The sequence below is a fragment of the Psittacula echo genome (genome assembly GCF_963264785.1).
Source record: "Psittacula echo genome assembly, chromosome: 16".
NCBI classification, from domain to species: Eukaryota; Metazoa; Chordata; class Aves; order Psittaciformes; family Psittacidae; genus Psittacula; species Psittacula echo.
Window position 1 is genome coordinate 11,850,083 of NC_137752.1, and position 25,080 is coordinate 11,875,162.

A 25,080-nucleotide genomic window follows, 5' to 3' on the forward strand; every position below is an offset into this window, starting at 1 on the left:
AACGTGCGTGTTTCAGTCAGCAATTTTACACCTCCAAACACCCTTCCCTTTGCTGCTCTGGATGAGCAGGACCTGCATATTGCTTCAACTGCAAGGAGGGAGCCCATTCCCTGCCATGAGTTGGAGGGTCTGCAATGCCATAGCCCTGTGTCCATCGTTAGTTTGGTCTGGTTAATGTAAGTGTGGGGTTGCTAAATGACTTGACCTTGCAGGGTACCAGCGAACACCGACTGTTTCAAGCCATTCCAGAAAGGCTTTGTCAGAGCTCTTATCAGAAAATGAGGCTGGAAATTCCTCAGCTCCCAGAGCCCGTGCCAGGTCACGGCTTTTATCTCCTGAAGCCTCTGCGGAAGAAGGGAACATCCAGTGTGTTCTGGAGCAATGCAGAATGTCCTGGCTGGATCCAGTGAAGCTTCATGAGCTGGGATGAAGCCCAAAGGAATTGAGGGTATTTTTTATTCCATTCCCTGAGTTTCTGATGTTAAAATTGTCCCTTTGCAATGGTTCTCCTGCTCCAGTTCAAACACAAGCCTGCATCATACACAAGCATCAATCTGAAACATAGCTACTGGAAACTTTGTACCCTTGTGAAGTAGCTGAGGCATCCTCATCTGAAAGTGCCTGTGAATAACATGTTCATTCCTCTGCACCATTCACAGTAAATCCAATTTGCAGCCCAGAGCACGTAGACATGGCTGAAGACCTGCTCAGCACCAGAAATGTTGCTCTTCCCAAGCCAGGGTGACCATATCCCAGGAACCAAGCAGTGCGTTTCTCTGGTATAGCCCCAGCGAGGTGGGATGGGGCAGGACAGGCAGCTTGGCCTCCTCCTCCTGCCTGCAGCCCCATAGGGTTATGGAGCACAGAGACACCCAGCCCAGGGCAACTTTCCCATCTGCCCAGCAGGGATTACACATCCCTGTTTGCTCTGGCAAGCCAGGAACCAGCTCCATCTCCCAGAGTGGAACGCACTGTACTGCATTCCTGGGACAGCCCAGAGCAGTGGGACCACTGGACAGGACCCTTTTTGCATGACACAGGCAAAGTTTGGCAAGGCCAGTCCCACCCCAGCACCCCACTTGCAGGCACTGCCATGGGGCAAAGGGGGACACCTTGCCCCATACACCAAGGCTCTACCTGCCAGCTTGCACGGGCACTCATCGAGGCACACACAGCCCTGCCTGGGTGCAGGAGCAAGGAGAGCCCCAGCTCCCACTGCAGTCAGCCTCATCAGCTGGTGGCATGTGCTTTAAATCACTTCCATATTGTTGGGAACTGAAACAGGGAGAGGAATGGGGTTGATTCCTCCCCTGCAGACACAGGACCAGGCTTTATGTGGTCCCTGCGTGTGCACAATGGCATGTGCTGCTTGCAAACTCCTTGGAAAACTGCTGTGAGTCAAGCACTGCAGGGAACTTTCCCACAAGGTCCCAGCCACAAACAGACCCAAACTCCCAGGGCTATTTCCCAGTCATCTCCCCTGCATGTGCTGCATTAGCATCAGAGGATGCTCTGGAGCCTTGTGCTGGCCTCTTGCCCAAGTGTGACTTTCATTTTGTGCCTAGCTGGAGCTTAGCTGCAAAGCTCAAGGTTATTGCTTTTGGAAAGTGCTGCAAAGGGAGCTTCAGGGCCCCAGAAAAGGGCTGACAAGGAAACGCAGGAGTCTGGTTAAAGTCACTGAGCTGGATGCTGTGGAGAGGGTTTGAACCCGTCCCACTCCCTTTTTTACCTAAGTTTGTCACGTTGAGTTCGGCCTTTTTCTGTAAATTCACTTTCCAGAGTCTGGTCCAGTCCTTGAGGGAGATGGGGAACCGAATGCAAGGGCCTTTTGCTGGCTTCCCACCAAGGCATCACCCCTCTGAAGGGGACCCGCAGAGCAGAGCCCCGTGCTTTGGCACACACCAAGCCTGCAGGTACAGACCGCCTGGAAACAGATGTCAGACAGATGTGGCCGCAGGCGGGCAAAGCTCCCCAGCCTGCCAGGGGTTGCTTTGGTAACATTCAAACACAAACCTCACCTCCAAAGGCTTTGAGACTTGCCATCAGCGCAATGAGGAAACGATGCAATGAAGTCTCCACCCTGCAGAAGCCTCCAGCCTGGCTCACAAAAAGCCAGGAAACTGAGCAGGTCAGCAGGGGCTTCTGGAGCTACACCAGATGTGGATCCCAGGTCAGCTGCATTTCTCAGCAGCCTTACCAGATCAGTCCAGGGCAGGACCAACACGAGGTCCAACATTTGCAGGACACAGCACTGACTCCTGCCCGCACCGCTGGCTCAGATGGTTGAGAGTCACCCGTGTTCAGTGGTCCCGTTCAGCTGCTCCTCCTGCCTCAGACTGAGAAATCCCCATCCCCTTTGCTTCCAACCTACCAGCCAAGGTGCTGTTCTGTGCATGGTGATCAAAGCTGCCTCAATCAGCTGAGGACCTGGTCTCCCAAACCCCACCAATGCCCCCATGTCCTGATCAGAAGAGGCTCCCCTCAGCCATGCCCTGGGAGGAGGTGCTGGCACCAGCACAGCAAACCCTCATTCAGGATGGACCCACCAGGACATTGTGTGTTCAAGGTTGGGAGCTGGGAATCACACAGGAGCACTGACCTTGACCTCATCCCCTGCATTATCTTGCTGCCAGGCATCACCCCAAGTTATAGCCCATCATTTTGGGGAGAAACAGCACCCAAGCGGTGCTTTCCATTGAAGGATGGTCATGAGATGGCCTCCAATAGCATTCACTGGGGAGTTATCAGCATCATCGATGGGACCCTGGTGCAAGTCCTTGCCCTCAGCCCTGGTCAGTGCCATCCTGCAGGCACCATTATGTTGGTCTGGCTGTAGTTTTGCTGAAGGTCCTCTGCAGGTGAAGGGCCACTTGTGTGTCCCAGCACCCATCCATGTGGCAGGAGGGAGAGCAACAGAGGCTGCTGGAGCTGAATCACCAAACCCATGAACCTGGGCATGCCATGCCACTGTGACTCACCCCACAGTGTCACCACGTAGGACCCGATAGGACTGCCGCTCCCATACCCGCCTGGCACTGGATGATAGCACCTACACCTCACAGCAGCATTGACCTGTGCCTATTTCCACCTTTGGAGGATTGCTGCTGCAGGGCAGCCACCCCAAGGGCACAGTCAGAGGGTGGGAAGGGATTTAGAGCAGCGTCACCCTCGATGATGCCCAGGAGGAACTTTGTCACTTGGGGACAGGAGCACAGGAGGCAGCCACGGGTTCAGCCCTTCACCCTTGTGCAGTCCCAGACACAGCTACAGGTTGGCCAGAGAAGTGATTGAGAACAGCCCTGAGGAAAAGGACTTGGGCTGTTGGGTGAGGAGAACCTGCCCATGACCCTGCCTCAGTGTGCATGGAGACAGGCTGAGAACATTGGGGCTGTTCAGCCTGGAGAAGAGAAGCTGCGTGGAGACTTCAGAGCAGCTTCCAGTGTCTGAAGGGGGCTACAAGGATGCTGGAGAGGGACTCTTCATCAGGGACTGCAGTGATAGGACAAGGGGTAACGGGTTCAGACTGAACCAGGGGAAGTTCAGGTTAGATCTAAGGCAGAAGCTCTTCCCTGTGAGGGTGCTGAGGCGCTGGCCCAGGGTGCCCAGAGAAGCTGTGGCTGCCCCATCCCTGGCAGTGTTCAAGGCCAGGTTGGACACAGGGGCTTGGAGCAAGCTGCTCCAGTGGAAGGGGTCCCTGCCCGTGGCAGGGGTTGGAACTGGAGGAGCTTTAAGGTCCCTTCCAACACAAACCAGGCTGGGATTCAGTGATTCCTGTCTAATGCTTCATCGCTGCTGTTTTCATCCATCCCATGGTGTGGCCACTGCAGGAGCAGAAGCAATCCCAGACTGCAGAAATCAGTGTGCAAACTGAAGCAGCCGCACAGGAGGAGACGCGCTGGAGGCAGGAGGGACCCAAACAGGGAAATGACTAAAACAGGAGCTGGGGCGATTTCTAAGAAACACACTGCAACAGATTGGATCGGTCCCAAAGCAGAAACTGCTCCTGCGAGGAGCACAGCTGCTGCCGAAGGGTCAGGGATGGAGGCTTGGGCTGGGTCTGTGTGGGTGACAGAGCCACACAGGGCTCTTCCTCCCCACAGCCACCATCAAAAGGGGGGGATGGCTGAAAACAGCCCCCCCTGCTCTCTGCAGAGCTGCTTTTTCTACCCCTTATGTTAGAGAAGCGCAAGCACCAGAAGCTGCTCCCACAGGTCCGCAGCGAGCCCTGCAGCCCTTGGCCACACACACCCCAGGAGCAGCTCCAGCCCTTGGCCAGGCTCCTTCTTCTCCCAAAGCTCTTGGCTGGAGGACAAGGAAAGACATGGGTGGCCTGCGCAAAGCCTGCTTATGGAGGACACGTGTCCAAGGCTTCAGCACTGGCTGTGATGAGACGTCTGGGTTTGAGTGACACAGGCTCAAGGGCTGCCAAACTCATCACAGGAAAGGGCCAGCCCCACTGCTCCAGGGTGAGGAGTGAAACCCTGATGGTGCCCACGGGGCAGGATGGTGGCAGTGCCACAGTGCAGCCTGTGGGCAGGTCTGTCCTTGGCTTTCACCTCACTTGGGAGTACAAACCCACCGTGACAACGCATGACATCCACACACACCTTGGTCAGCGAGGACAAAGCTGGGGCTCCCCGCACCATCTCCCAGCACTTCTGTGTTTTCCCACAGATTCTTCCCCAGAGGGTGCTCAGGCATTGGAACAGGCTGCCCAGGGCAGGGCTGCAGTCACCGTCCCTGCAAGTGTTCACACACCGTGGAGATGGAGCTCTCAGTGTGATGGGTTAGTGGTGGCCTCGGCAGTGCTGGGAATGATTGGACTGGATGAGCTGAAAGGGCTTTTCCAGCCTGGTTGATTCTGTGATTCTGTGGTTCCCTCCTCTCTCAAGGAGGTATCTATTTCAGCACAAATCCTGGTACCTCCACTGCAGGGCGGGCCTCTGGACCCACTCTCTTTGGCTCTGCCCGTTCTAACACCCAGAGGAAGGGGAATGCAGCCCCAGGGCTTGGGGTCACCTCTGGGGAGAAGCAGGAGGTTAGGAAAAGGTTTGTGGAAAGTGATTTCTAAATAAAACCATAAATAAATGTATTTATTTAAATAAATATTTCAATAAAATTTTTATTTATTTAAATAAATAAATTATTTATTTAAATAAATATTTCAATAAAATCCCTTATTTGAGGGATCTCAGACAGATGAATGAGCTTGTGCCTGTGGTTTCCCTGACATAGAACATGCACATCTACAGCGTTCCCATGTCCAAACAGATCAGTCTGGGTATCGATGGCTTAACCAAGGGCTGTATTTCCATGGTGGCGTGGGTTGGAAATCAGCAAATACCCCGCACCCGAGTGCAGGCCCTGGGATGCAGAACACCGCAGCTGAGTCTCGGGCACTGTCCTGTCCTGCTGCCCACCCCACAGGGGAAGAGGTTAAACACTGCTGGGGTACCCACCAAGCCTCCAGTGCTGGTGCTGCATTTGATTTATGCCAGCCTTTGGCAATAAACATCTCTGGATGGCCCCTCGCAAACCCACGCTGTGATTTGAAGCCCACAGGAACTCCCACGGCGAAGATTAGCGCTGGGTGCGCGGGCCTGCAGCACATCAGGCGGTGCATGGCGAGACAGGAACGAGCGATTCTCCCAGGGCTTCATTGCCATGAACAACTGCAGTTATTTTAGGAGCTTGGCACAATGGGGAATGCGTTTGGAGGGGTCTGGTCCAGGAAAAAAGTAGGGATGTTTTTCTTCAATAAAAATACACCAACGCTGCAGTTGATTGGAAAAAGGCTGAGTTTGTTTTGTTGGGTTCTGTTGTGCTGGGTTTGTTTCACGGGGTTTGTTTTTCCTCCCTGGCCGTTCTTCTGACACTCTGGAGCGGTTTAAGGTTTTTCCAGAAGACGAGGAGCTGCGGCCCTGCCAGGAGCAGTGATGGAGCTGCCAGAGCTAAAAGTGGCCGATGCAGCAAAGGTTCCAAAAGCCACAGCTGGAAATAACCAAGTGCGGGGAAGCTGAGCGGGATCCACGTGATGCTGCCTCCAGCCTGGGGGTTTCCATCACTGTCTCCTCGTGTTGGAGGAGCCTGACATTTATTAAGCATAGAATCATAGAATGAGACTGGTTTGTGTTGAAAGGGACCTTAAAGCTCCTCCAGCTCCAACCCCTGCCACGGGCAGGGACACCTTCCACTGGAGCAGCTTGCTCCAAGCCCCTGTGTCCAGCCTGGCCTTGGAAACACCAACAGTGTCCGACCCCCTCCTCAGTGCTCAGGCTGCCTGACCTGATCACCTCCACAAACCTGCGTGGCCATTAATACAAGAAGAAAAGTATATTCCCACCTTCCACAGAAGGCTTTGCCTCTCCAGATCCAGAAGCACTTAAAGCTCTTGTTCTGGTCTGTGGGGACAGTGCAGAACATCAGTACACTAGTCGCCTTACATAGGTGCTTGTGTGTCAGTAACTCTCTTGTAGGGTCTGTCTGTAGATCACAGGGGTCTCTGGTTGACCAGCTCAGATGGAGACCTGCATACTCTGGACAACAGGAGTGTGTCTGAATAAGGAGCCAGCAAAGGCTGCTGCATTTCCCAGCATTTCATCCCTCTAAAACACTTCTTTGAAGAGGGACCAGTGCCCTTGAAGCCTTTTGGCTGCAAGGATGGACCACTAGTTCCAAGCTGAGACTCCTCTGGATCTTCTGGCCCTAAACCTGCTCCCCGGGCTCCTCACTGAGCAGGAAACAAAATAGGACAGAAAGATAAAGAGATAAAGACATTGAGGTGCTGGAGCAGGGCCAGAGAAGGGCAATGGAGCTGGTGCAGGGCCTGGAGCACAGTGTGATGGGGAACGGCTGAGGGACCTGGGGGGTTCAGTCTGGAGAAGAGAAGGCTCAGGGGGGACCTGATCACTCCCTACAACTGCCTGACAGGAGGATGGAGCCAGGAGGGGCTGGGCTCTGCTCCCAGGGAACAAGGGATGGGACAAGAGGAACCGGCCTCAAGCTGCACCAGGGCAGGTTTAGATGGAGCTGAGGAACAGTTCCTGCCCCAGAGGGTGCTCAGGCATTGGAACAGGCTGCCCAGGGCAGGGCTGCAGGCACCGTCCCTGCAAGTGTTCACACACCGTGGAGATGAGGCCTCAGTGCCATGGGTTAGTGGTGGCCTTGGCAGTGCTGGGGACTTGATGAGCTTAAAGATCTTCTCCAACCCAGCTAATTCCATGATTCTGTGGAGGAGGGATTCGGCTGCCTCCTGTGCGATCAGTCTGCAGCAGCCCCGGAGCCCCCACGCTGGGTCTGCAGGTTGTGCATCCCGAGGCTGCCCACATGGACCCAGAACATTGTCCCATCTGCTGCGAGGAGCCTGGCTGCAGCCTTGGCTGGTGGAGGTTCACGCTGCGTGGTGGCAAGTTCCGCTTCCCAACATGTGGACACCGGCAGCAGACGAGGGCAGGGACAGCAGCACCCGCTGCCGGAGTCAGTTCCTGGGCTGTGATGAAGCTGCAGTGATGAGCGTGTCCAGAATTCTCATCTCATTAATCCCTGTGGCAGCGGTTCAGGAACTATTGTTTTATGGCTTAGCCATAAAGGTTGACACCACGTTAAAAGGTGCTTTGCAGGGACTCCCCATCCTTCTTCCTTCCTCTCCATTTATTTCAGAAAGGGGAATGTTGGCCATATGAACTCATCAGATTTCCTGCCTATAACAACACTTTGGTTCCCTGAGAGATCATCCAGTTAATTAATTATTTGCATTCAGATGGCAAAGTAAATGAAATATGTTGGGCAATAGCTGCAAGAGCCAGCCAGTACCCCCATCCCATGTGTGATCCTTGCAGCGATCCGGGTGCTCCTTAGGTCGTTGATGTGTTTGTGGGGTCAAAAAGAGGATTTTTAAAATCAGTTCTGGAAAACGTGGAAATCTGGACATGGAAACTCGGCAGCCATACCGCTGAGGAGATGAGCTGACCCGGCCCGGGGACAGGGCAGCTGGACACCCGTCACCCTGAGCTCCACGTCACCATACCACAGCCCAACCCAGCCCGATTTTCGATGCTTAGCCCTCATCTTTTACCCAGAACCAAACAGCTCCAGAGCTGGTCAGAGGGCAGAAGGAAGGAGCATTTCCCTCACTCAGACATTGACATGATGGGGCCTTCCCCAAGCCGTGGAAATTAGGAATTTTTCGTGTAGAAAATCACAGGGCTCACCCCCACCGCTCCTGTCAGGACTCTGCTCTGCTGCATCTCTGTCCCATGTCTCCTGTGCGATCAGTGCCTGTGTCCTCCAAGATGTTGCTCACATCCACCAGGAAAGTGAGGGGCAGACTCCTTGTGCAGCCATCTCTGGTCCAACCCTCCCTCAGAGCACGAGTATCACCAGCACCCAATCAAGGTCAGCCATGGCTTTGTCCAAATCTTAGCCACTTCCAATGATGAAGACTCCCTACTTCTCTGGGGGCCTGTTCTACTGCATCGTGTAGTCACAGAATGGTTTGTGTTGGAAGGGACCTTAAAGATCATCCAGTTCCGACCCCGTTGTCCAAGCTGAAGGCCTGAAAGCCATCACACATTGTGGCTGTCGGCCCTTATTTTGTCACCTGGTGCTACCAAAAGAGTTTGGCTCAATCACTTTGGTAGCTGTCCTTCCCAAAGCTGTAGACCCCCTCCAATTTCTCCACATCTCTCTTGAGCTGGTTGGAGGGAACAGGGTACAAAATCAGATGCATTCATCCAAGCATTGAGCGTCAAGCACAGGAGCTGCATCAGAGCAGAGCGGTGTTTGCTGGGCTCTGCAGATCGCTCTTAATACGTGAGCCCATGAGCTTTGATGTGCCCTGGACCAGGAGGTTTGTCTGGCACTCGGTGACCTGTCACAGCTGTCTCTGGTCCAGGAGCAGGAGGTTTCACCTTGTCTTTGTGCAGGAACACTGTGATCAGCAGAACAGGGTTGCTACACCGACGAACTGACGCACGGGCCGGGTGAACTTTCCATGAGGAACACGTGTGTCCTGAAATAATTGTCCCATTAGTTCAGGAAGGGGCAAGAAATTACTTGCAAATGGCTCCTATGCAAACACCTTGTCCCCAGGTACTACCTGCTCCTGCTTGGCTCTTCTCCATCTCTCGAACCTTCCTCTTCAAGGGATGAAGGCAGGGAAGATGGGGGGGTCCTGGATCTTTCCAAGGGGAGAATGCAGCTCATCACCTCCATCTCTGCCCCTGCTTGGCAATACCCAAAGTGGGGTGAGGGATGCTGGCAGTGGGTCACTCTGCTTAAAGGTCCTCCTCATCCTCCCCCTGTGCCACTGCTCTGTGGGTCTGCTCAAGCAACAAAGGAAAGTGTTTTCCACCATCCTTTTCTCCAGGCTTCCCCAGTGCCTCACGGCTGGCTGAGACTCAGCATTATTTGCCTCCTTCCCCAGCACAGGGAATGTGTGAGTTGGATGAGCTGAGTAAAAATGACCTAATGCAGCGAAGACTCAGAAAATGAGCAATGAGAGGGTCAGAACAATGCTTCCTGAATGAGTGAGCAGCACCCAGGGGACTCTTCCCACCGCTGGATTTCCTGCCCTGGCAGCAGCCCAGCCGAGCTCGTTTTGTTTCCTTGACAGGCAGCATCTGAGCCTATTTTTATTTTTACTGCAGAAGCGTTTTATTTTCTCCTTCCCCACGGTCTGCTCAGGAGCGACATTGCTGATGCCATCCACAGAGGCTGGTGGCACTTGTCCTTACAGCCTCAATTCACAGAATGAGACTGGTTTGGGTTGGAAGGGACCTTAGAGCTCATCCGGGTCCAACCCCTGCCACGGGCAGGGACCCCTTCCACTGGAGCAGCTTGCTCCAAGCCCCTGTGTCCAACCTGGCCTTGAACACTGCCAGGGATGGGGCAGCCACAGCTTCTCTGGGCACCCTGTGCCAGTGTCCCACCACATCTGGACACCACTGCTTGCAGCTCCCCAGGCAGGATGACAGCGCACACAGAGCAGTGCTGAGCTGGGGACCCCCCATCACACTGCAGAGACACCCCTCGACTTCCCCATATGGCTTTTCAGAGCCCAGCCCCAGGGTCACCATCTGGAAGGATGAGAGCCCTGAAACAGACCTCAGCACCCCAGCCCTTATCGAACCTGATGGAAGCAAAAGTCCCCAAACCAAACCCAACCAACCCCAACTTCCATCCCCGCCGTGCAGACAAAGACTGGCTGTTCCATGGCGGAGCTCCAGACGGCTTCTGGGCACCTCAGCTACCCAAAAAAGAGTTTGGTTGCTCCTGATAAGCCCCAACAGCTTTCTGAGCAGGGTGAAGTGGCTTGTGCAGCATGTCAGCAGTGTGAGCAGGGCAGGGGAATGTCTGTGTCTGCAGCCTCCGTATCTCGCTGTGGAGCTCTGTTTAGTCTGTGCCTCTCAAGCAGCCTTGTTTCTATTCTGAGAATATTTGTCTAATCGGGGGTCCAAGGAATTATTTTGCTCAGTAAAAAGTTCTGTTTATTTGGCTAAGTTTATACTCCAGGATGGGCCTTGGAAAGGCCCCGTTAAGGCTGGGGTTGCTGCAGTGTCCTGGGGCAGGGGCACGCGTGTAAAAAAGGCAAACTTCTTCTTTTTACAGAAATAAGAAAATAGCTCCAGGCTCACAGCTTCGAGCCAGCTCTGAAATGAGGCCCCTGCAACCTGAGCGCTGCAGTTACACAGATGAGCCCAGCACCCACCTCTGGCTGCTGCGCTGGGAAGCCGATGAATACTGAGCTGAAGGACACCTGAAGGGTCAAGGCCCATCATCTCGGATAGGTAAGACTGATTTATCACCCTCCCCAAGTCCCTCTGGTTCATCCCAACCTCCTCATCCCTGAGGAAGTGAGGAAACTTCATCAAGGACTGTAGTGACTGTAGACAAGGGGTGATGACTGAGCTGAGCTCTTAGGCAGAAGCTCTTCCCTGTGAGGGTGCTGAGGCGCTGGCCCAGGGTGCCCAGAGAAGCTGTGGCTGCCCCATTCCTGGCAGTGTTCAAGGCCAGGTTGGACACAGGGGCTTGGAGCAAGCTGCTCCAGTGGAAGGGGTCCCTGCCCGTGGCAGGGGTTTTGGACTGGATGAGCTTTAAGGTCCCTTCCAACACAAACCATTCTACAAGCCTATTAAATCATGATGTTAAACCCAGGACCTTAGGATGTTTTTCCCAGCAGTCTTACTCTTTTCCACCTATGGGGTCACAGCATTTTTTGAACCTAACAAAGCATTCGGCACCTGCTGGTGATTATTCCCATGTTCCTGTTCAAATGCTCTCCCTGGGCTGCTTTTCCTCATGGCTGCCTTCAGCTTGGTGATCTTCGTTCTGTGCGTGAACCAAGATCACCCGCGCCTCCGTGGACTTTACCCTGTTTGCACATGACAACCACGGCTGAGTTGTGACAACTTGCAACTGAGCAACCACTCATTTTTAGCCCTGAGATAAACCCTTGTTATCTGCTCAGATAAGGTCCACACCAGCATCCTCCCTACTGCAGAAGGCACGAGTTTCTGCATTTGCATTGGCATTGACAACTCACTAACTTCTTCCTTTCACATCCATTACAGCCTGGTTAGATTTTGTCTTGGACATCTTATTTTATGGTAAATAAGGACAGAAATCACCGAATCCCAGACTGGTTTGGGTTGGAAGAGACCTTAAAGCTCCTCCAGCTCCAACCCCTGCCACAGGCAGGGACACCTTCCACTAGAGCAGCTTGCTCCAAGCCCCTGTGTCCAACCTGGCCTTGAACACTGCCAGGGATGGGGCAGCCACAGCTTCTCTGGGCTACCAGGCTGTGTTTTAAGCTCAATACCCCTGTAACAGTCCCACTACTCCTCCATACCTTAATCTCAGCTCCACAAAGAGCTGCTCAGGGCAGTGGGGCTGTATCTCCATCACAACGAATGTCCCTCCAGAGCAAGCCCCCTCCATGGGCTGACCCAGTTCCCATTCATAAACTGGGCTCCTCAAACCCTTCACTCTGAGGCACAATGTTCAGGAGATGGCACAGCTCTTTTCCTGCAGCACAGAGAGGACAAAGCTGTGGCTTCGGTGTCACCGCAGGGTCCATGATGAGACCTGTCCTCCCGCAGACAGCACAGCAACACAGGGCACAAGCATGGGGCATCCCCACCTCCCACCCCAACCCAGCCTCTCCTGCAATCCAGCGCCTCCCAGGCATGCAGGGTTGGAGCTGTGGTGTTTGCAGAGTGACTCAGGCCAACCTGGCAGTGAATTCCGCTACAGCAATAACCCAACCGGTGTCACTCACACGGGGCCAGTTCCGTTTTCTCCAGGGAGTCATCCCAGGTCCCCATTCCTTCACCTTTTGCCTGCAGGCATCGGTGGCACTTAGTCATGCAGCAGATTCCCACATGTCCCACAGCAGCTCCAGGCCTTGCTGCCTGCCCTGCTGGATGAGCTCGGATAGTTCACATAAGGAAGGCATGTTATAGGCTCAAAACCAGGTGTGGATGTGCAGGCTGGATGCTCCTGGGCATCACCAACAGCCTCAGGAGGGCCCGCAGGCCCTGGCCTCCAGAGAGGAGGTAACGGCAGGTACTGAGCTGCCAAGTACCCACAAAGCCCTCTGATCCGAGTCCCCTGCATGAGACATGGGAATTGGGGACCAACAACATGATCCTGCAGTAAGAGTGTCCTGACACTGATGGGTTGGGGCTGTGAGAGGAGGCCAAGAGTATGTGATGGAGAGAGAAGGGAACTGCAGAAAATCTGTGTTGAGGCCAGATATGAAGGGAAATGCTCCTGGCTGGGAAGGAGAGGAGATGAAGGCTCCCAACAGTGCAGGAGGAAGAGGAGGGCCTGGCTTAGAGGAGTCAGTTGGGGTGACCATGGCAGTGCTCGTAGGGAGAATGCACTGACCTGATGGGTCCCAGCAGCTCTAGGATGCAGGCATCCCACCACCCTGCTGCCTCCAGCCAATCCCTGAGGGATGTCTTCAGCTCTGCCTCAGTTTCCCCACCTGGCCATCACATGCTGTGAGTTTGAAGAGGGAAACACACAGCTCCCAAGCAGAGATCATATCTGCCAGGGAGAGCTGTGCCTGGGTGGGATTGCTGGGGCAGCCTCAACACCTCCACCCCTGGGCATCACCTCCACACCACGCCATGGCCCCACACGGTCCCCTGACACCATAAAGTCATCCTAAGCCGTGTGAAGCAGACCTCAAGCAGGTGGCACAAGACATCTCAGCCAACAAACACGCCACGAACAGCCCTTACAAAACATTCTCATCTTAAACCAGAGCTGTCGGAGTGCTGCCTTTCCCAGGGGAGCAGCAGCCCTGCCAGCCAGGACCTGAAATAGCACTGCTGGGTTTTCTGATGCTTGTTTTGGTGTGTCCCCAGAGGGACCCGGAGCTACACTCAGTCACTTGCGTTTCAGGCACTTCCACGTTCAGAGGCTGGTGCTCTGCTCTGTTTGAACAGTGAACCCTGTCCCTGGGAACAGTCTTGTTTTGGGCAAAGCTGTCTGTGTTCCTGCAGGGCTACACCCGGGCATGGCCTCACAAAACCCAGCTCAGAAGTCCAAGGAACCAGAGTTTCCCATCTTTAGCCATGCAGGAACAGGAGTTTACATTTCCCCAGTGAAGAAGGGGGACGCCTGCTCTGCCAGTGCCGAGAAACACGTCAGGAAGAAAAGGCAGCTACAAGACATGATATTCTCCTTTTATTTACCTATGACCATGACAATGTATTTTTGCCAGCTGCAGAGATGCTTCACACTGTAAAACTGGGTGCCTGGAGGCAGGCAGTCCGTCCAGCTCCACCAGGGTCAGCAGTAACCCCCGCTCCTCAAAACATATATTGTTATCCAGAGTAAGGAGAGCATCTGGTCCACGGAGCTGCTTTTCTCCATCACCAAACCCTCCGTCGTCAGGGCGTGATATATACACCAGGCTCCCTCAGCGGCCCGCTGCCAGGGAACGCGTTTGTCGGATAAAACCGAACTCAGACAACGTTGTACGCACTCAGAAACTAAAAAAGCATCCACTCGAGCGGAGAACCCCGCCGCGACACACACAAATATTGCACTTGTCATTTCAGACCGGGAAAGGACACGAGGATTTCCTATGACACAGCAACGTGTCCAGCTACGGGAGGTCAATAAATAAACCAGGGATAGGAGCAGGAGGTGGCTGGCTTCACGCACCTCCAGTGCAGGGGAAGGACCCGGCTTCCGCTGCTCCCAGGGGGACCCACCATGAGCAAAGGAAGCGCCGGGCTCCTGGGATATAACTGCTCCGAGAGGCATCGCCGGCATGGGAAGCACAGCAGCATCCTGGGGCTGGTCCAGTTCACAAGTCTCATATCCAGGGATATAAGGTGGTGCTGTTGTCCCCTGCCAGAGCCCTACACAGAAGTCCTCCTCCTCAAGCTGGGATCACTTGTCACCTTCCAGCCATGCTGGCAGCTCGGGCGCCTGCTTCACAGTAGTGATGGGAGCTCCTCTCCTGGCTGAAATCCATGCCGGAGTCACCCCGAAGGCATCGTACCAGCAATGGTGAGACGGGGCGATGGAGCAGTACCAGACTGCTGGGCTTGTTGGTCCCCTCGGCCCCATGCTCAGTGCCTTCAGTTGCCCCACACCCGTCCACTGCAGGAATACGTTTGGGGCCACAACGGCAGCTCCCGCTATCCCCCAGGAAAGCCTCTGCCGCCCGATTCCATGTAAACACTCAGCTCCCAGCCTGCCCCGAGAGAGTCCTTGGGTCTACAGTGGGGAGCTGGCTTTCTTCTGGTTAATTATGTCCAAGTACAAGTCGGAGCGCAGGAAGCGGGGGTACGAGTCCTTCTCCATGAGCCCGTAAATCCTCTTCTGCGCAAGGTCGAAGCAGCTGCGGGTGATGTTCTGCAGGTTCTCCTTGGTGTGCTCCCGCGTGTAGGAGTCCAGGTTGACCTGTGGGCACAGAGACCAGCGTTGGTGAGCAGCTCCCTGTGCTGTGGAGCCACACACGAGCACAGGAGCCAGCCCTCACCTCCTTGCAGGACTGGATGGCGATGTACTCAGCAAAGATCTTCTTGGCCTTGGAGACCATCTTGGACTGGGACTTGATCTTCTTGAACTCCTCACAGGCCAGCCAGAACTCCAGGTTCTCCTCGCTGAACTCGGTGCGCAGGAAGGCCCTGAAGGCAGCGAGCCCGTCTGTGGGGACACAGGCACATCTCTACTCCTGGCTCACAGATGGGGAATGGCCCCACAAGACCATCAGCCCAGCAACCTTGCAAAGCTGCCTCCATGCACTGTCCCCTAACCCCCCCCTTCAAGAGCCCCCAGGCAAAGCAGGCAGCGGTGGCATTGCCAGTGCAAGCTCTGCTATGCAATCCATCCACGCGCTGAATCCCCGGTCCCCAGCCCTGCTGCATGCATGGGGAGAGGACTCCCTTGCTGTCCCTGTGGGGGCTGGGTGTAGGATGTGACCATGATGCTGGGTGCCCCACACAAGATGGGGAATAGTCTAAAGCAGCTCCTGCTTCACAGATCAGGCAGAGACACCAACTGCTGCTTTTCCTCCCCGAGAGAGGCTGCAGCCTCAAGCCCTGGCTCCCCCGGCCCCTGCACCAGACAGAAACAGAAGGGGTGCAGGCAAGGGGCAGCCTCATTTCCCTTTGTCTACCCCAAACACCGCAAGGGATTAACAGAGGAAATCCCTGCTCTAGCCACGCACATGTCCGGATACTCCCCCCGCAGCAAACAGCGGCAGCAGAGGCGGTCAAACACTTACATTTGTGCAGCAGCAGCTTCTCCAGGGAGTCCCCCCACTTGAGAGCTTCCTCGGGAGTGGGCCTGCAGGAGGACAGAGCGTTGGCAAGGTGAGGCTGTGACAGCCACAGCGTGTCCAGCCGGTAACAGCACGGCGTGTGCCCCAGCTCCAGCACTGCACAGAGACCGAGGGAGGGCCCCGCACCGCGCAGCACAGCAGAGGAAGGAAAACTCTGCCTTTAGAGTGGCAGGAGGACAACTCGACCCACAGAGCTCTGTGCGCTGGGATCTGGGGTGTCTGAGCCAGGACCGGCTGCGGCACGGCAGGATTGCAGCAGCCGGATAAGCTGCTGAGTGTGAGCAGAGAGGGCTCGACTCCAGCGGCTGGAGCATCTCCAGGGAAAAGTGGTTTTTCAAACCACGCTCCGGCCGGTTACAGTTTCTCGTACAGGCACTGGGGAAAGCAGCCATCAGGTAAATTTCCAGCCCAAGCTGCCGCCTCCCCGGCACAGAGCTTCCCCCGCCTCGGGAGAGGTTTTTGCCAACAAACGCTCCTCCAGAAACAAAACCTGTTTGTCCACAGCTTGCCCCAACACGGTGGCCCCAGCCTCGCTGGAGGCGATGCTCAGCCCGACCACAGCTTGTCCCCGAGCCCCCCCGGTCCCCGTGCCCCCCGCTCGCAGCACTTACTTGAGTGACTTGAGCACTTTGTCCAGCTTCCCGGAGGGGTTGGCCCCGGGGGACTCGTTTCGCCGCCGAAAAATCCCCAGTCGGTTCTTCATGTCCTTGGCTCTAGGGGGAAAAGGAAGCTTTAGCAAGCGGGCGAGGGGCTGGGGGGACACCGGGCACCGAGGGGAGCCACCATCAGCCTCAGCCCTGTGCCCATCACCTACTCCTTCATGGTGTGCCGGCGCTGCAGGCTGCCGTTGTGGGGTCTCTGCACGCCCAGCAGCATCTCGGCGTGGAACTCCAGCGGCTGGGGCTTGGAAAGGTCCCGGAAAAAGGGCATGTTCGCTGGGACGCGCCTCGCAGCGCTGCCGGCGCGGCCACACGCTCCGGAGCTCTGCCGCCAGCCCCGTGCGCGCTCCCGCCCGATGCGGCCGGCGCGGAAGTGGGAGGGCTCAGCCGGGGGAGCTTTAAATGCGCAGTGGGGCGGACGGGGTAGGTGTGAGTAAGGGCTGTATCAGCCCCGCTGCTATTGCGGGTGGCTCCGGCGTTGCTGGGGAAACTCGAGGAAAGGTGGAAAAATCAACGCCGAGGGTGGAGAGCGGGGCCTTTGGGAGGCGGCGGGGATTTACGAGGCTGTTTATGGAGCGCAGGAATCCTGGGGAAGGCAAAGGGGTTGGGAGCCCACGTGTGACCCGCTGGTGCTCACACTGCTCCAGCGCCAGCACAGGATGGGCACAGCCATGGGGACATCTCCATAAGGGGGTGACTGGTATCGGCAGTGTGTGGCACTGAGGGGCACGGACACCACACGCTGCCACCCTGCACGGGTCCCTGGACGGACACAGTGATGGACACCCGGACACCGGGCTCCCTGTTCCCACCAGGACAAAGCGGGACCAAGATTTCTGGCAAGCGCCATGTGAAAATGAGAGCCCAGAGCCCAGCCCCAGCCTGGCCCTGCCAGAAGCGGGGAGCAGGAGGTGGGAGAGGTGGCGGGAGCAGACGATGCTGTCCCCTCGTGGCACGTTCCCTGCATGACACCAGGGACACTGCGTGGCCCGGAATGCTCATCCTGCACCGAGGCTGGTGGATGGGACCCAGGGTAGCTTGGCCAGGCCACCCCCTGCAGCCTCCCACACCGGGGGGTCTATGCCAGGATGCTCAGAGTAGCCCCTTCTGCCTGGCCGAGCCATGCCCAGGGCTGGCTGAGGACATAAGAGGGGTTCAAGGCAAGGCTGTACCCCTATCCCTAGTTATGCTCTCCAGACCTACAGCTCTCTCCCATCCCAGGATGGTAAAACACAGCAGTTCACTGGGAATAAATGCAACCACCCCAGGGCTCAGTCCCACAAGGTGCTGAGCACCCTGAGCCATGGAAGGATTTAGAGGGCAATATCCCCTCCTAGTCCCCAGCACATCCATGCCCTCATGGGGGGCACGGGGGGTTTCTCTGCCTTCACATCATCTGGGCTATAGTCCCAGCAGGACACGTATCCCGCTGCTGCCAGCACTAACATGGGAAAAGTGACTCCAAACAGAGAGCCTCACACTCCAAACACCATCTGCCTCCCAGATGCTGAGATCTCAGCGATGCTGAGAGCTGAGCACCAGCCACCATACAGGACGGGCCACCCCACACAGCCCTCAGCAACAGCTCCAGGCAGCCGCCGCAGCTCGGCACGGCTTTCAAAGCACTGAACAGCGCTTGTGTGTGTTCCCATCACAGCCCGAGCCCTGCGCACACCAGGCTGGGGGTGTTTCCCAGCTGTAATACACCAGGAAGCACCACCTAAGGAAGTTCCCCAACTTAAACCCCACTGTTCCCCTTGCACATGCTTGCAAATAAACAGCAAGCAGCACAAAACCAGACCACAGACACACAGAGCCCCAGCTGTATAACCTGCAGTATAAAATGCCGCAGCAAAAATAATGTTCCATTAAAGAGTTGCTGGTTTCTGCCTGGAGTTGCCCCTATAAAGTGATCAGCTCCCAGCACGGCCATGAGGCCACATCCAACACCATCACCCCACGCTGCTTCCAAAGCATCCCCTGCAAAGCACATCACCCTTCCTCTCAGGATGCTGAGCCCTACCTCTCCAGGTATCTTTCGGAGAAGTCCACCATCGTGTGGCACATCGGGGGGTGCCGGCCGAGCCGCGGTGAGCGCCAAACCCCAGCCTCGTGCACCATAAATAGTCCCTGCAGATGGTTGGCAACCCGGCTGCGCAGCCAATAGCCGGCCGGTGCGATGCAGGAGGCTCCCAGCGCATCCGCAGCCAGCTCAAGGTGAGGACAAACCCCCCCCCGCAACCGTCCCTGACCCTGCGGGACGGAGCCCCCCCCACCAGCACCATTCGCCTGGCTCAGCGCTGCAGCAGGACACGGGAGGAGGGGGGGATGTCCCCGTGAGGGGTTCATTTTAATTTCAATTGGGAGGGAAATAATGAAAAGCGCTAAAAATAGGCACCTGCAGCCAGGACACGGGACAACAGTGCCGCTCGCTGGCAGGAGGCACATGTGTGGAGCTGTGCATCCTGGTGCACATCCAGCACACTCGGCCCCCTCACACCCCCTGAGCTGCTCAAACCACGTGCGGCTTCTCCACCTGCTCTGAGCCCACATGAAGGACCCAGCTCCAGGAATCCCCGTGGCTGTGACACCCGGATGGACCCTGCGCTGCAAACCCAGAGGTTGTTCCTAAAACATCCTCGCTCGTCCCCACCACTGCGCTTGCAGCTGTGCTCATGGGAAGCAAAGGCCATGGCTGCCTCGTCCCTGCCTGGACCCAGTTCTTGGCACCCCCAAAGCCTTACCGCAGAGGGGCTGTGAGCATCCCTCAGCACCCAGTGCTTCCACCACGCCGTCCGTGTGCTGTGGTGGTGGAGCCTGTCCCACAGTGGGAAACCTCCTGATTCCTCCTCCCAGCATGGGGCCATTGGGAAGTAGGCCCCCAGCTCATGTTTCTGCACTTGCATGGCCTCTCCCTGAACCCGGCACCACCAAGGCAGAGCTCTGCCAGCTCTGGGAAGCTGCTTTCCCCATGGCACCAGCAGGAGCAGGCTTCTGTCTGCCAAAGCAAGGCCAAGAGAGGCTGCTCCCAGCCAGGTGTGTGATGCCCCATTACATCTCCCACCTCCTCCCTGAAAATCACAACTCCCTGTGTGAAGCGAGACCTCAATTCACACGTGTCTTTGCTGCTTTCTTCCCAGAAAAGTTTGGGAGAACAAGACAGAGGTGACTCTAAGGGCTGCCCGGACCAGCAGCACTCAGCTGAAGTGTTTGAGTGCCACAAACAGCCCTGGAACACTCTGATGTCACCACAATGTGACACTTACAGGTTCCTGCTCCGTTTCTTGAGGGAGGTCTCATCCCCTTCGTCACAGCTGCATTCAGGGTCGGCTCTGCTCAGCTAGGGGGGAAAACAAAAACAGTGTCTGCATCATTGTGCCAGCGCATGGCCCCAGTGGCACCCCGAGGTCACCCACCAGCATTGCCAGCATTCCCCGTGGTCCCCACACCTACACAGCCCAGAGCCACAGCATCCGCAGGGCTCCCTCCCCACAACCACAGCTGCCTGCAGCAATGCAATGGGACAAGCTCCTCTCCACCCTGCCGTGAGGACCTACCTCCCCCTCACCCATCCCATGCCCTCTTCAGTCTATGGTGTTCCTGGAGCATCTGAGGAGACACCATGGCTGGTGGCCCAGGAACCCCTCTGGGTTTGAGATGCTGACAGTGGGGAGAACACTTGCATCCATTCCTGACACTCCAATTCCTGCTGTCCTGAGTGGGCAAAGTAATCCCTGCACAGCCTGCAGAGCACCTTGTCCCCCCCAGAACCAGGCTGGGCCCCCAGAACCAGTGAGGGGTTCCCCAGCAGTCCCCAGGCAGGAAAAACCAGAACAATTCACCCATAACTGAATCATATCACGGGAGCTTTCAAGTTCAAGGAGCACCCAGAGGGCTCCACTCCTTGCCCAGCACCCCAAGGCAGCCTGGGCAAACCAAGGGGACATTGGATGCACTGCGAGCTCGGGGCAGCATCAGTGTAGCTTCTGAGCCTGGGGTCAGGCATGCGGACCTCTGGGACCACTGTAGCTTCCCATTGCTGAATGAGACTGGAAGATGCTCGCAGCCAGCCCCGTATCCAGCTCATCCCTGCGCTGCCGGGGGCTGCAGGGCACTTCCCAGGATCGCCTCCCCGTGGGAACTGGCCGCACAGCGCCGCAGCCCGGAGCTCAAGGCTTTGGACACTTCCTTCCATTCTGCGCCCGGGTTTCCGGAGTTTATCGGCCCCAAACAATGCAGCCCTTGCAAAGCACCTTCCCCAGGCAGATAGGGCCCCGGCAGGCGGGCTGGCCGCGGCGACACGCAGCCGGAGCGCGCTTCCTGCCATTGTGCAGAGAGGCTCCGCCGTGCTCCGGGACAAAAGGCAGCAACGGAGCTCGCCCGAGGGGTCCCAGCGCTGCCAACCACAGCATGCTCTGAAAACAGCCCCCTCCCAGCCCCACTGCGGGGTGGGGGGGAGCGGGAAGGGATGCTGGGCACGATGGTGTTAAAAGGGCCAACAAAGTGAGCCCCTCTGAAATGCTCCCAGAGGGGGAGAAACAACCAAGCACCTCCATGGATGCTGTGGCCCTGCCACTGAGGCCACTGGGTGCAGGTATCACCAGTGCTTGCCAAACTGGAGGGGATCTAGAGGGGAATTGTGTCTCAGTGTCTCACTCCAGAAACCACAGCGGGCTTTATCAAACTAGCCCAAAGGCACAGCCCAACAGAAATCCCTCCAAAGTTTATCCAGGGAGATGGCAGCAGCACAAAACCCGATGCATGTGGTGGCCAGGCACCCTGCGCGCTGCAGCCCCCAGGCATCCTATGTACATCAGCACGTAGCTGGAGAGACACAGCAATGGGAGCAGGCAGGGGTGCCCCAGGAGGGCATATCGGCAGGGGGTTTAGGCACTGGCCATGCAGACAGAGCTGCTCCAGAGCTGGCAGGAGCAGGAAGTCCAGCAGCCCCACTGCACGGGCTCCAAAGCAACCCGCACCAGAGCAGTGTAACCCAGGAGGAGCCCTGCTGGAAAACACCCACCCGGGTCAGCGCAGGACGGGCACTGGGAGGTCTCCGGGGCAGGACCGGGACACGTTCCCTGGGTATCCCCCCGCAGCGAGCACAGCCCCCGGGGCCCCAGCAGCGCTGCACTCCGCTGCCTGCAGGGCTGCACGCTCCCGGCTGCACGCACAGCGGCACTGTGAAACCAGCACTGGCAGCGCTGCCGGGACACACTCACCAGGCACGGATGCTGCCAACGCCTGCCTTGCTCTGTGTCCCTGCCAGAAAGGTCCTTTCTTGATAGGATCTGGGAAGGTTTCTGAACCCCGCAGCCCACAGCTGCTGGCATCAGAGGGTCTGGGCTACCCTACTGCATCGCAGCCCCGTCTGACCTGCCTGGATCAGACTTGCTAAGGGCTCTCATCAGCCCAAAAAGTGCTCCAGGGAACAGCAGCAGAGGTGGCTCTCCAAGCAGCATGAGACTGGCAGGAAGAGGGTTAACCCCATCACAGATTTAACCCCACCATGCTGCGTGCTGGGTGGCACACAGGGCTCTGTACCAGCCCCTCCTGCCAAGGAGGCAGCACCATAGAGCACCATGCAATGTGGTCTTGCACTTTGCAAGGTGGTCCTGAGCAGCGTGACATGGTCCTGAGCTGTGTAGCATGACCCTGGGCAATGCAGCATGGTCCTGAGCCAAGTAATACAGCCCTGATCAGAGCAGCACACAGAGCCACTGGCGGAGATGGAGCTGGGGTGAGCTTGGTTGGGCAGAGAGGGGTGCTGGGCTCTCAGCACCCAGTCAGTCTTCACCTGGACAAGCAGCACTTCCCAGGCACAACCTCTGCAATGGCACATTGGCTCCTGCAAAAGCACAGCCAAGATGAGCTCTGCTCCATGGGTTTGTGAGCAGAGCTCCTGCTGCATGGCCCTCCACTGCTCCTGTTCTACAGGGTCAGGAATCACTGCTGAGCTCAACCTTCTGAGACGGGCCCTCCACAATGGTCAAAGCCCTGGAGGAGGGTGGCTGGGGCAGAAAGGCACTGCTGCTGCATCCCCGAGCACACTGGGCACTCTTTGTCACCAAAGGCTAACTGGAGCCTGGCTTTTTCCTGTCCCTGCCACTGCAGGCAGCTCTTTGCAAGTGCAGACACTTTGCAAGTGCTTTCCCTCCACCGGTCACAGCAGAGAGCAGCTCTCCAGGACATGGGACCTGAAGGATCTGGACACACTGGTAGGAGATGCCCACCCAGAGCATCAGCACACGGCCAAGCATCACCCAGAGCTGACTGCCTGGGGCAGGGACATTCCTGGCCCCTCAGATGCCAGATTTGCTGTGGCCATGGAGAAAGGGGCTCCATGTGTGCAGTTAACCCTCACCATAAGAAGGAAATGGAGCTATTGGAGCAAGTCCAGAGAAGGCCACAAGGATGATCAGGGACTGGAGCACCTCCCGTATGGAGACAGGCTGAGAAAGTTGGGGCTGTTCAGCCTGGAGAAGAGAAGGCTGCGTGGAGACCTCAGAGCAGCTTCCAGTGTCTGAAGGGGGCTACAAGGATGCTGGAGAAGGGGTCTTCATCAGGGACTGCAGTGATAGGACAAGGGGTGAAGGGTTCAAACTGAAACAGGGGAAGTTCAGGTTGGATCTGAGGCAGAAGCTCTTTCTTGTGAGGGTGCTGAGGCGCTGGCCCAGGGTGCCCAGAGAAGCTGTGGCTGCCCCATCCCTGGCAGTGTTCAAGGCCAGGTTGGACACAGGGGCTTGGAGCAAGCTGCTCCAGTGGAAGGGGTCCCTGCCCGTGGCAGGGGCTGGAGCTGAAGGAGCTTTCAGGTCCCTTCCAATCCAAACCATTCCATGGCTCTGTGCTTGCACACCTCCACCCCAGGAGCTCCCCCATCACACAACCAAGCAGGACCCAGCAGGTCACGTACCTTCCTGTGGCCCGAGAACAGCAGCGTGAGCTGGTGGATGGAGCCGCCGTTCTTGGTGAGCTCTTTCTTGAGGGTCCTGGGGGAGGGCAGGGCCCAGTGGCCCGTGGTGCCCTGGCTGTCCAAGCAGTTGAGGGTGGTGTCGGAGGTGAAGCAGTGGCTCTTGGCCTCCTGCAGCAGGCTGCCCTCGCTGTGGGTGCGGCGCCGCAGGGAGCTCTGCACGCTCAGCGTGTAGACGGGCTGACAGCCCGATGTCTCGATCATGCTGCTGCGCTTCGCCTCGTTCCTCTCCAAGTACTGCTCATCCCCGTCCTCCTCCTCATCCTCGTCCTCCTCATCCTCCTCTTCATCCTCCTCCTCTTCCTCACCATCCGTGGTGCTGCCCGCCATGCCCGCTGCACTCTGGCTGAAGGTGCTGTCGAGGCGCAGCTCGGGGATGACAAAGGCTGGCAGGGTGCAGGGCTGCTCCTCTCCCCTCTTGGCAGCCACCGGCTGCTTTTCCAGCAGGGGAGGATCCTGCGTGGCTCCCAGAGCGGGCTCTGTGCATGGAGGAGCATCACCCGCTGCCGCCTTCCTGTCCTCCGAGTGCATCTGCCCTGGCTTCTCAGCGTCCGTCTCCAGCATCTGCCCAGAAGAGAAGATAAAGAAGGATGAGGGCAGAAGCACTCCAAATCTCTCACTTGCACCTTCCTGGGGAGCCTTTCTGCTCCTAACACCCCAACCACAAGGCTGGCACCAATTTCGACAGCCCTAACGGTGCTCCGGCCGGGTGAGATGGCATCATCCCCATGTCCCCAGGTGGTGGCAGATCACCCAACACTCCCACAGCGCCCAGTCCTGGTCCTGATCACTGGAGCTCTGGGTTCCCCTACCAGCAGCAAGCCTGTGGTTATGGGGCAGGAGTGGGATCGGCCTCCCGGCTCCCACCTCCAGCACCCGGCAGCATGGGTGGGTTGGAGGAAAGTGGGGGCCGGTGGCAGGCAGCTCAGCACGGCACAGCTGGGCTCAGCTCCAACCACAGAAGCAGAGCCAGTAACATCATAAAGCCATGGAATGGTTTGGATTGGAAGGGACCTGAAAGCTCCTTCAGCTCCAGCCCCTGCCACGGGCAGGGACCCCTTCCACTGGAGCAGCTTGCTCCAAGCCCCTGTGTCCAACCTGGCCTTGAACACTGCCAGGGATGGGGCAGCCACAGCTTCTCTGTGCACCCTGGGCCAGCGCCTCAGCACCCTCACAGGGAAGAGCTTCTGCCTAAGAGCTCATCTCAGTCTCCCCTCTGGCAGGTTAAAGCCATTCCCCTTGGCCTGTCCCTACAGGCCCTTGTCCCAAGCCCCTCTCCAGGTTTCCTGCAGCCCCTTTAGGCACTGGAGCTGCTCTCAGGTCTCCCCTTCAGGAGCCTTCTCTTCTCCAGGCTGCCCCAGCCCAGCTTTCTCAGCCTGGCTCCAGAGCAGAGCTGCTCCAGCCTTTGTGGCCTTCCCCTTTTTATGATGCCAAAGGTCCCCCTTTACACCTATGAGCATGGAGAGGAGCTGCTCTGTCCCCCTCCAGCCTGACTCACCACAGGCAGCGATCCAGCATCACTTAAACTGCCCCAGTGGGTCTGGAGACTAGAATTCAGACTATCATGTCCTCAGCCCCATCTGCAACATCTCCCCCACCCCCAAAACAGCTGGATTTGGTGGGAGGCACAAAGCAAATGCTCA

At 57.0% G+C, this 25,080-nt stretch overlaps 1 protein-coding gene across 3 annotated transcripts in view; it reads right to left on the minus strand.

Annotated features, from left to right (window-relative positions):
• Positions 1-14,037: 14,037 nt before the first annotated feature.
• Positions 14,038-25,080, minus strand: part of RGS3 (regulator of G protein signaling 3) — a gene marked incomplete at its 5' end in the record, with an annotated part of 69,028 nt that continues 57,985 nt past the window's right edge. For 2 of the 3 annotated variants that reach the window (XM_080630489.1, XM_080630490.1), the window contains 6 exons: positions 14,038-14,925; positions 15,005-15,171; positions 15,752-15,813; positions 16,420-16,521; positions 19,734-19,807; positions 23,381-24,001. In XM_080630489.1, the coding sequence (XP_080486615.1) occupies positions 14,740-14,925; positions 15,005-15,171; positions 15,752-15,813; positions 16,420-16,521; positions 19,734-19,807; positions 23,381-24,001 (1,212 nt within the window). In that variant the 3' untranslated portion in view covers positions 14,038-14,739. Of the gene's footprint in view, positions 14,926-15,004; positions 15,172-15,751; positions 15,814-16,419; positions 16,522-16,622; positions 16,739-19,733; positions 19,808-23,380; positions 24,002-25,080 lie in introns of those variants that run through there. The other variant, XM_080630491.1, reaches the window with a different exon arrangement.